The sequence below is a fragment of the Prosopis cineraria genome, unplaced genomic scaffold, assembly GCF_029017545.1.
Source record: "Prosopis cineraria cultivar Desert tree isolate PC_DT_omini unplaced genomic scaffold, ASM2901754v1 PC9, whole genome shotgun sequence".
Classification (NCBI taxonomy): Eukaryota; Viridiplantae; Streptophyta; class Magnoliopsida; order Fabales; family Fabaceae; genus Prosopis; species Prosopis cineraria.
Window position 1 is genome coordinate 15,069,673 of NW_026555340.1, and position 11,010 is coordinate 15,080,682.

The following is an 11,010-nucleotide window of genomic DNA, read 5'->3' on the forward strand; positions in this document are numbered from 1 at the left end:
CAATATTACGTGAGATAGATTGAATATCAACACCCCTAGTATTTGGAGATAGGGAGAATTGTGGTCCATAGTGGGCGAATGCGCTCTTGGCTAAAGCTGTCTCCTACTAGTGGTGAGCCTAGACCAGTCCAGTTATATAGATTTGGTCCTATAGAATTGTCAGCTCACAGATTTAGTCGAAAGACATAAGGAAGTTATAAGGTAATGTGATGATTATGCATATCATGCTGTAACCATATGTGTGAATTTATGAGACATATTATATGTTTTACTATGCCACTTCACATACACACAAACTGTTTTCACACACGAGTAGTTGATTAGACTATTTGGTTATTAAGTCCTGGACTCACCTCGTGGCTACATTTTACAAGTGAAGACTCCGATAGAAGCAAGAGAAAGGAAGGTGCAACCGAGTATCGAGGGGACTAGCTCTCAATTGTACAGTCCTTTTATTTATTTATTTTAGTTTGTAACGAACATTGAATGCATATGCTAATGAATATAATGCATAACAAAGTAATTTCTACATACAAATGTCCAACTAAATAATCAAGCTCTTGAAACAATTTAACAAGTTAAAGATACAATGTAACTTTGATAGCATATCACAGCACAGGCCACAAATGGAAAACATATCATTGTCATGATTCTACACCTCCAAATAACAACCTGAAAATCTGTTCTATGATAAATGAAATGATAAGAAATAGCTGACCCTGGAGTTAACAAAGTTTAATTTTTAAGGGCTTTGTTTGGAATGAAGGATTTCAGTGACAAAATTTGGGAATAAAAATAAATCAGTCATGATCCCAACAATCTTCGAACGGATTAAATTGATGAAGTGAGCATACCTTACTAAAATCTCACATCCCCAATGGCTCCTGCCTATTCTTCCTCTACTTTTCTTCTTCTCATTTTCCTTGGTTCCTCTCTCTTGATTTCATTTTCTCCCGTTCATCTCTTTTGTTCACTTTCCTCAATCTCCATCTCTCTCACTCCATTCTTTCTTGTCTCTTCTGCAAATCTGCAACTCTGCCACCCTGTCATCATTTCCTATTTTGAGAGCGATGCCAAAAAGCATAATGGATGAGAGGAATAAGGCATTTGGATCTTCATTTTCAACAGTCACTTGTTGCTCATCACTGATCAACGGTTATGGCCCTTTGGTTCCAGGATAGGTGGCCTTCAGTTTCAGTTTTGTTGGCAGAGATGGGAGAGATGAATGAATTTTGTTCTTTCTGTGCATTCCGTTTTCATCCAGAAGAGTATATTCCTACCAATATGTGAAGGTTTTTGGCTTCCTATGTGCAAAGCAATGTTGGCTACCAAAGGAAAATGCAGCTTTTTTTAATGCCGCCAAACACGCCATGTGATGGAAAGGAACCAATCTACCCTTTCATTTGGCCGATTTTTCCATGAACCAAACAAAGGCCAAAGTGACAGACACTGCTTCTCAAGTACCATCAAAACTCTGCATCACACCTTAATTGAAGAAAATAAGAAGAATTATTATGCACTTGAAAGTGAAAATTAAGGATATGATATTTAGTCAATGGCTAGTTGTCCTAATGGTAACACTACCTTCTTCTCTTGAAAGAGGTTCTAGGTTTAAATCTAATATTGACATGTGTTGTGTGCGCGTGTGGGTATGTACATCTCTCTTTTCTATAGGAAGGGCTAGGTTGGAGGTAAAAAATTTTCAAAAAGGATATGATATTTAAGAATTTATGAGCAGAAAGATAATGCATATTTAAGTTGAAGTAGTTGGTAGCATCAAATATTAGATAATTTATTTAAAAAATAATTCAAAGTGAAAATTAGACTCTTACCCTCCCTTTAGATGGGAAAAAAATTTAAGAGGAAAGAAAATGAAGAGAAAAAAAAACTAAAAAGAAAATATTATCACTTCTCCTGTTTGGATGGATAAGAGAAAATAGGGAGAGAAAAAATGAACATATCATAATGATTATAATGCCATTATATCGAAATATATCATGGTTTATGTAATTATATTTGTGAAAATAAATTGAAAGCAGAAATTATATTAAAATTAACATAATTAAATTAATTTAAAATCAAATTATTTGTTGAAAATGTATTTTTATATTATATTTTAAAATTAAATAATTAAAATTAAATTAATGTAATTCTAGACACTTGATCTAGCCAATGGTTAAATTATTTAATTAAATAGTTAAATTAATGAAATTCATAACTATAAAAGTTAAAAATTATAAACCAAACTGTTTAATTAAAATTAAATTAATGTAATTAAATAGTCTCCTGAGAGTTAGAGCGTGAAATAAATAAGAGAGAGAGAGAACGTAGATGGTGGAAAAAAGTTTTACTCCCAAAATTTCTCTACTTTTAGATTTAAAAATTGGAAGGAAAAAACTATGAGTCCCACACCCCATTTTTCTCCCACTTTTTCTTTTCTCTCCTTTTTTTCTTCTCTATCCAAACAGCAAAAATCTGTTTTCTCTCTTGTTTTCTCTCTATATTTTCTCTCCTCCCATATTTTCTTCCCAACCAAACAGAGCATTAATGATTACCATAAGAAAATATAATTTTTTATTCTCCACATTAAAGTTGAGAAATATAATATTTATTACATTCATTAACATTATTCAACAATAATTATCTTTTCCTATTTTTTTTTATAAAAGGACAGATGAAACTATTTTTTATTAAGTAAAGTGTGATTTCATTAATCACAAAAAAGAGAGGTTGCAGGAGCACATATAGACGGCAACTCATAACCAACCTAAAAACAAGGAAAAAGAAAAACAACAAATCATCTGTCATCCCTCTACCTATCATCATAAACCACCTCTCCAATGAAGAAACCTTTTGAAATTAAAAATTTATTCTTTTTCTTTTTATTTTATTCTACATATCAAACTATTTCTAAATTTCACATCAAATGATAAACAAAAGAGGAAGTTGTATACATATGTATGTAATGAGAGATACTCTTCATTTCCTTGGTCTCGGCCAAAGGATGATTAAGGCATACGGTCTTATTATCAAATCAAATTTATTGATTTATCAATTTTTGAATATTTTTTTCATCGATTCAAGGTTTTAATTGGACTGAATTATTCACGAATTTTTCAGTCGAGCCAAATGATCTAAAATAATTTTTTTAAGCTTTAGGTATAATGTAGACTTTTAGTAGTAGTTTTTGTCTTGTTTAATGTTCTTTTCTTTATTTTGAGTCTTTAAAAATCGAGTAATCAAACATATTTAAGATGCATGAGTTGTTCATTGAAAGTTGTGATCATATAGTTTGCTTTTCGTTACTTCATTTCTCCTCTGACATACTAACAAAAAATCTTAAAAATAGTTTAAAAAAAATAAAAATCAAAGAGGAAACATCTCCTGTTTCAAGTTCCAACACTGAAATTAGTAAGAAGGCATTAGTAAAAAGAGAAGCAGAATTTCCAAACCCTGAAAGAAGTTGGTTCTGAAAGCTTGCCTCACTTCAAAACTTAAAATCACGAAGTGCCATGGGACTGAAAGACCAACATTTTTCCTGACATTTGTCAAGGACATGATACTCATTTTCCCATCACTAAAATCATATTTTTCATTTCATTTTTTCCCCATTTTATTAAGTGTATCGAACATGCCTGCATAGGACTTAACTTTCAAAACAGCAACACCAGTAGAACTCACTGTCTCATCAATATCATCAATATAAAATATAAAATCTATAGCAAGCCGTACTATTTATAAACCATAAATGGTATGACTTTCTTCAAACTTTGTATAATATATGAAGAATATATCTAGTTTGTCAAGAAACATAGCATAATAATAAAAATAGAACTAAAATCCTTAGTTCTTGAAATTTATGGCATATTAAAACCCTGGGAGAGAAAGACCTGATTTAGGAATAAGAATGCAACTTAGCTGAAACAGGCTAATATAAAGTACTCCCTCTATCCCAAATTATAAGACACCTTTAGACAAAATTTCACATACCAATAATCTCATTAAATACACTTAACAACCTCATCTTTCCAAAACAAAAATATAAACTTTCAAAAATACCCATAATTTAATTTACTAAAAAGAAAAGTGATGGAAATTAATCATAAAGAGAGAAAAGGTGATATTGAAATTGGTGCATTTAATGAAACCTTAATCTACCCAAAGTGTCTTATATTTTAAGATAGAGAAATTTTTTCAAAAACGCCCTATAATTTGGGATGAAGGGAGTATTATTTAGAGCAAAAGCAAAACATCGTCATCTCAGCTCATCAAAAATCATTGAGAAAAAAAGACCTGATGTCATATTACATGCATGCAACTTTGCTTATCAACACTTTTATAGCCTGATATAAGGTATTATCATACTAACAAAATCTGAGGACATCTAAATATCCATATCTCAGCAAAACATTTTTCAAATATTTCCTTTTCCTTTAGATTCTCCGATAGCCAAAATGATGAAGAATAAAAGGGAAAAATGATCCGCTCAAAATCAAATTAAAGATGCGAGTATGAAGCATGTTTACCTTGTAGCTGTGCACGGCAGTGTTGTCTTTGATGCATCAAATTTGATTAAGAGGATGGTAGTAGCACATAAGGTATCAGCGTGCTTTATGAGAATGAAAGAATGAACCATCTTGATGTTATTACCAGTAATCACCACATGAACATGAACCGTTTTTAAAATGATGGAATCTATTAACATCTCTGATAATAATTTCCCTTGAAACAAGTTTACATAAAAACTTGAAAAAGGTGTGGCAGTCCACACAGACTCGTAGATTCTTCTTAACCCTTATTGGGGAGCCAGGAGGTGTAGCAATTAACCCAAAGACTACAGCAAGTTTCTCACTATGGTGAAATAAGAGTTGCTCCTTTTCACTTTGGTTGACATTATGTAGATCAATATCTATGATGGGAATATAACCAGCTTTACTTAGAAGGCCACATAGCTCATCCAGTTTAGCATATATTTCAGCACTCATATAATGGCTTCTATCTCCAACAATGAAGGTGTACACTTTGTCCTTGACCTCGATCCAACTCATTCCAGGCTCCTTCTTCACCTTGCTTTCCTTCATAAGCTTTCTAACCTTTGCAACATTTTCCCACATCCCTGTGGATGCATAGATGTTTGCAAGAAGAACATGGGTACCAGATTTCTCAGGTTCAATAGCCAAAAGCATCTCAGCAGCTTGTTGACCAAGTTCTACATTCTTATGAATTCTTGCAGCTCCAAGAAGTGCCCCCCAAACTGATCCATCAGCTTCAAATGGCATGGAACTTACAAGCGCAATTGCTTCAGTTAATTTTCCTGCTCGGCCAAGAAGATCAATCATGCAAGCATAATGCTCTTGCATTGGTTTAACCCCAAACATATCCTCCATTTTTTCAAAGTATTGTTTCCCCTCATTTACCAGACCAGCATGATTACATGCACAAAGAACACTAACTAATGTTATTTGATTGGGACTCACACCTTCTTCAAGCATTTGACCGAATAATTGAAGAGCCTCTTTCCCATGGCCATGTTGTGCCAACCCTCCAATCATTGCAGACCATGAGACTATTCCTCTTTGAGGTATCTCAGAAAAAACACGACTAGCATCTTCTATGCTTCCACATTTTGCATACATATTAACAAGGGAATTGCTTGCAAAAATATCAGATAGAAATCCAAACTTGAGGGCATGAACATGTAATTGTTTCCCTTGCTCATATGCCGACAAATTTGCACAGGCATTCAAAAGAGAACTACAGACAAATGAATCTGGCTTGATATCTGCATTTTGCATTCGCAAATAGAGTTTTAAAGCCTCTTCTCCATCCCCATCTTGAGAATATGCTGTTATCATGGATGTATAAGCCACCAAATCTTCACATGTGCGTTCTTCAAAAATTTTTGAAGCTTCATCAATATGATTACATTTTCCGTATGCATCAAGAAGACTATTTATCACATAGAAATCTGAATAAAGTCCAGATTTGATGGAAAGAGTATGAATTTGCCTGCATGCATCAAGTGCCTGTATGCTAGCCACAGATTTGAGAACTGTTGACAAAGTAGTTTGGTTATAAACTACATCCTCCTTGCACAGTTCAGCAAAAATGGACACTGCTTTTAAGTCTTCTCCACACTGTGAGTAACCAGAGATCAAAGCATTCCCTGCAACCAACTCCTTTTTTACCATTAAGTCATAAGCTCTCGCTGCATCATCCATCATTTCACATTTGGAGTACATGTCTACTAGTCCGGCTCCCACAAACGAATCTGAATCAATATCTGTCTTTATCAAACTAGAGTGCAACTGTCTACCCAAGTCCTTGAACCCTATTGCAGCACAGGCCTTTAGAGCACTTGATATGGTAAACATGTTGGGACAAGTTCCTGAACTTTTCATCTCACCAAACAATGTTAAAGCCCAATCATGACACTCATGAAGAACACAACCAGCAATAATTGCATTCCAAGAAATAATATCAGGATGTGTAATTTCTCTGAAAACTGCCATTGCATCTTCAATGTCCCCTGCTTTTGAATACATGTCAACTAGAGCATTTGCAGAAAATAGATCTAGATTGTATCCCAACTTCAGCAAATGCCCATGAACAGTCCTCCCATGATCGCCATCTTGCAATCCAGCACATGCATTTATTATGATTGAAAGGCTAAACTCATTAGGCCTTATTCCACTCTGAACCATTTCTCTAAACAAATCTATGGCTTCTATATCCAAATCACTTTGCACATAGCAAGAGAGCAATGCATTCCATGAAACAACATTTAATTCTATAATTGAGCCAAATAGTCTCCTAGAATCACCAAGCTGCCCACATCTTGCATACATAACAACCAAAGTATTCGTAACAAACACATCAGACTCAAACCCTGTGATTATTGTCATTGCATGAACCAGCTTCCCTAACTTCAAGTCTTTCTTGATTGAGCACGCCTTAAGAACACTTGAAAAGGTAAACTCATTGCATTTAATACCCAACATGCGCATCTCAAAAAATGCTAACAGCGCTTCCTCCCCAAGCCCATGTTGTGCATATCCAGATATCAAAGCAGACCAAGAAACCAAATTTGGTTCTGAACCATCTTCAACCAACTTCCGGGCATGCCCAAATTGCCGAGACTTGGAGTACAAGGTTATCAAGTAATTTTTCAGACTTGGATTGTCAGATGATCCGAACTTAATCATGTGGGCATGAACTACCATGCCTGAGGCTACGGACTTGGAAGCAATACATTGTGACAAAAGCTTTGAGTGAGATATGGAACTTTGAGTAGAACCTTCTTCAAACAATTTCTGGGCATAACCAAATTGTCGCCACTGGGAGTACAATGTTGTCCAATGATTTCTAAGATTTGGAACGTGAGGTGATCCAAACTTAGTCATGTGGGCATGAACTTACATACCTAAGGTTACAAACTCAGAAGTAACACATGCGATAGGAGCTTTGAGTAGGAAGTAAAGATTCTTGTATAAAAGCAGAGAAAGGTTAAAAACAGCAGCATAAGTTTGTATAAATTTGGGGAGTAAATAAACTTAGATAGTGGCTTAAGCAGTTGTTGATGAATAGGGTTTTGAAAGGAGGGGAAGTTACAAAGCCAGAACTTCATAGGACATTTGATAATTGAATAGGAACAAAATTGAATTACCTCAGGCCCATTGGATTTGTTACACAAAGCGTCCTACAATAGAGTGGCCCATTTAAGCGGCAAAACATAAGATGTCTCCAACTTCTCCAAGTACCCAATACATAAAGAAGGAACTAATTTTCTCGTAACATAACTGCATATCTTCATGCATTCAATCAGATGCAATTTCTGCATACCAAGTAGCTGGGGGCCAACAATAATTGGAAGCAAAGGATAGGGTTAGAGTTCAAACTTGACAGCTAAGAATCCAGGAAGGAAACAACGATAGAAATGAACATAATATTAGAAAATGACTCCAAGAACTTCTGAATGTCAGTGAACATTCAAATAAGTGAAATAACATCTAAAACAACAGCGGACAAAGGGAAAAAGTAAATACTCACCACGTCGGGGATTAGGTCCCATTTCTTACTATGGATTTTTTTTAATTTAGTTAAATTAGTTATATACTTAAATTTATAATTTATGATTAAAAAATATTTTTTATATGTCATCCTTTAAAAAAAAATGAGTGACAATTTTTAAAAATTTAGAATTATATGAAAGGATTGATTCAAACCAAAATTTATGGATTGATCATATTCATGGTTAATATATATTGTCAAGTGCGTTTTTTCCCCCTCATTTCCTCATCCTTCTGTTCTCTTTTCTCTTTTTTGCTTTAGTTGCACACAAGTGTCCTTCTATCAACTGCAATCCTGTTTGAAGCATGATTGGGCACTGAATGTTGACACCTTTTTTAAACTAGGATTTAAACATTAGTTAGCCACGTTGTTTTGCTAGACCCAACCTTTATTGGTCTAATAATTCTTTTTCAGTTTTATGGCACATCCAAAAATTCCTTTCAAGCATTCCCTAATTTTTTAGGCTAAATTAGAAGGTATTAAAAAACCGGACTGGTTATTGAACCAATTGAGACAATGTTTAAGGTTAGTGATTCAATCAGGCCAACCAGGTCAAGCCAATGATTAAAATAATATAATTTAATTAAAATATTATAAATATTCAAATTTGCCTATAGCTTGCCCCATTCCTACATGTTTTTCTCATCTTGCCTCCGTCCAACCCAGCAGAGTTTGCTCTGCCCATACCCACTCCGCTCGAAGAATGAGAAAATGATCTATCATCTATACTTCTTAATAGGGGGGGGAAAATAGGAACAGGATGAGCTGCAGAAACTAAGCTAGCTCCAAATTTCACTTAGTTTAGCAGAAACAATTGAAGAATCCACTTCCAGGGACAAGAGGTATGAAAATACATTAAAATTAAAAAAAAATGCAGTTTTACAACACATTTATGGTACCAACAAAGTGCCTGCTTCCAAGTTCCAAAAATGGACAGCATGGAGGAGACAGTAAAGCAGCAAGAAATGGGCTTCGCACCAAGAAATGAAAAATGGGGTATTTAAAAGAGCAGCACATTCGAAAATGTGCAGCCATTCTTTTGAATGACAGTTGCTGATTACTACTCAAAAGAGGGGGGGAAAAGAAAAAGGAAAAGAAAAACAGAGCAGCAAATTGAAAAATCATAATCAGCAAGAAAAATGAATGGAAGAGATGATAGATGAACGGACCTTGCTAGGTGACGGCTTAGACGGCGGAACCGGAAGAGAAGTTCAAACGGTGAGCTAGCTGCTGACCTCGTCTTCTTCTTGAGGAAGTCGAAGCTCAAAGCCACACCCACGACGGCGACGGACACGAGACGAGGTTACGAGTCACCACACGAGCAGCAGCGAAGACGGGGTCAAAACGGGGGAGGGGGCATTGCAGCGAGGTTGGGGAGGGAATAACAGCCAGGGGTTGGGTGGGGGAGCATATTTTAAAATAATAATAATAATAATATTAATAATATTAATATTAATAATAATAATATCTTTTTACCGTTGATTTTGTACTATTATATTTTTTCATAATTTTATTAATAGAAATTATAGTATCATATTAAATAAAACACGTAGCAATCTACGTGATACTTAATGTAAACTAATAATAATAAAAAATATAAATAAATTATTATTAGTTTGATATAGATGTCATGTAAGTTGTTTTGTGTCTTTTTTTAATATAATATGATAATTTTTATTAATAAAATAACTATTAAATAATGATAGGCAAGACTTCTATTAAAAAATAAAAAATAAAAAAGTTAATTTTAAATTTTTTAAAATAAAAAATTTTATATAACAATCTCAAAATTTAGAAAAACTTCGCATATGTTAGTCAAAAGTAAATTCCCAGGCAAGTCCTTTTTAGGCTCTTTTGAAGGCAAAAGAAAATTGGGAAAACCACGTATAATACTACGTTTGATATTAAAACTGATAATTTAGATAGGTCAGATTCATTTAGGCAAGCTTAATTCAAACTAAGCTTATTAAAATTGATAAGGGATGTAGAAGCAAAATCGTGCTAGTTTAAGGATAAAACTTTAAAACACAACAAAAAACAAAAACAAAAAAAAAAGAGAGGGGACAAAATGATGAAAAAGATAAAGAAAAAAATAAAAAAAAGAATAATGATTGAGAAGAATGTCTTTTAAAACACTTGTCTCTAGAAAATTTAACCTTTAAAGGCACTATAAGAGTTGATCAAATTTTGAATCATGTTCATTTCTCACACGAAATGCCATCACAAAACACTAAAATTCACAAGAGTTATAAAATCTAAAATTAATAATTTTATAAAACTTCTCTTCTTTCAAACAAGTGGGAGCATGCCTATTATATATAGGCTCATAAAAAAATTTCTTAAAATTAAAACCTTAATTTCTTAATACTAAAAGAAGGACAAAAATAATATAAAATAAAGTAGAAAATATTTACCACATAATTTAGGAGATGTGATCCTAAAATTATCGAATTACAAAACTTAAAAAATAATATAATTAATCCTAATATTTGACTAAATTCAAAATAAAAAAATTATGACTAGCTTTGCTTTTTAAAAAAGAAAATCAAGTCAAAGGACTACCAAATTAGAAAGCAATTGAGGAGACAATCAAGGGATCATAAGAAACTCAAAATCACATCACCCTTGACCTCATCACTAGGATTTTATGCTCACTTGCTTGCAAGAAACTCCACTTATAGTCTTCCTTGCATTAAGTTAAGATTTGCACCTTTTAGGCTTCACTCCTTAGAGATTTAGATCTTCAGCACGTTATATAAGTTTAGATACTCTCCTTTGAGCCTAAGAGGCATGCCTTAATCCTTTCTAAGCTCTTGAATTTCTTGTACATGACTAAACCAAGCTTGCTTTGTGATTTTAGTTCAGGCTCTTATCATTAGGTCCCCAATATGTTGTAAAGGATCCTTAAGAATGTTAGATTAGAAGTGTCGGGCTCTTTGT

General features: G+C 33.7%; 1 protein-coding gene across 3 annotated transcripts; it reads right to left on the minus strand.

The window, feature by feature from the left end:
• Positions 1–545: 545 nt before the first annotated feature.
• On the minus strand, positions 546–9,434 carry LOC129320527 (pentatricopeptide repeat-containing protein At5g04780, mitochondrial-like). 3 transcript variants are annotated; one of them, XM_054966027.1, is made up of 4 exons: positions 9,240–9,434; positions 7,667–7,849; positions 4,527–7,365; positions 546–1,474 (listed from the first exon to the last, which is right to left on the minus strand). In XM_054966027.1, the coding sequence occupies exons 2-3, from the start codon at positions 7,732–7,734 to the stop codon at positions 4,647–4,649; spliced, it is 2,787 nt and encodes a 928-aa protein (XP_054822002.1). In that variant the 5' UTR covers positions 7,735–7,849; positions 9,240–9,434; the 3' UTR covers positions 546–1,474; positions 4,527–4,646. The 3 variants fall into 3 exon arrangements, with proteins under 3 accessions (XP_054822002.1, XP_054822001.1, XP_054822003.1); XM_054966026.1 differs by having other exon boundaries at positions 546–1,485; XM_054966028.1 differs by having other exon boundaries at positions 546–1,485; positions 4,527–7,423.
• Between the last annotated feature and the right edge of the window lie 1,576 nt (positions 9,435–11,010).

Excerpts from the sequence above, each read along its gene's own strand:
- LOC129320527 (XM_054966027.1), bottom strand. The coding sequence starts at position 7,734 with ATGTTTTGCCGCTTAAATGGGCCACTCTATTGTAGGACGCTTTGTGTA. Across the intron at positions 7,366-7,666 it reads ACAAATCCAATGGGCCTGAG|AAATCATTGGACAACATTGT; the intron begins GTAATTCAATTT and ends TCCAAATCTTAG.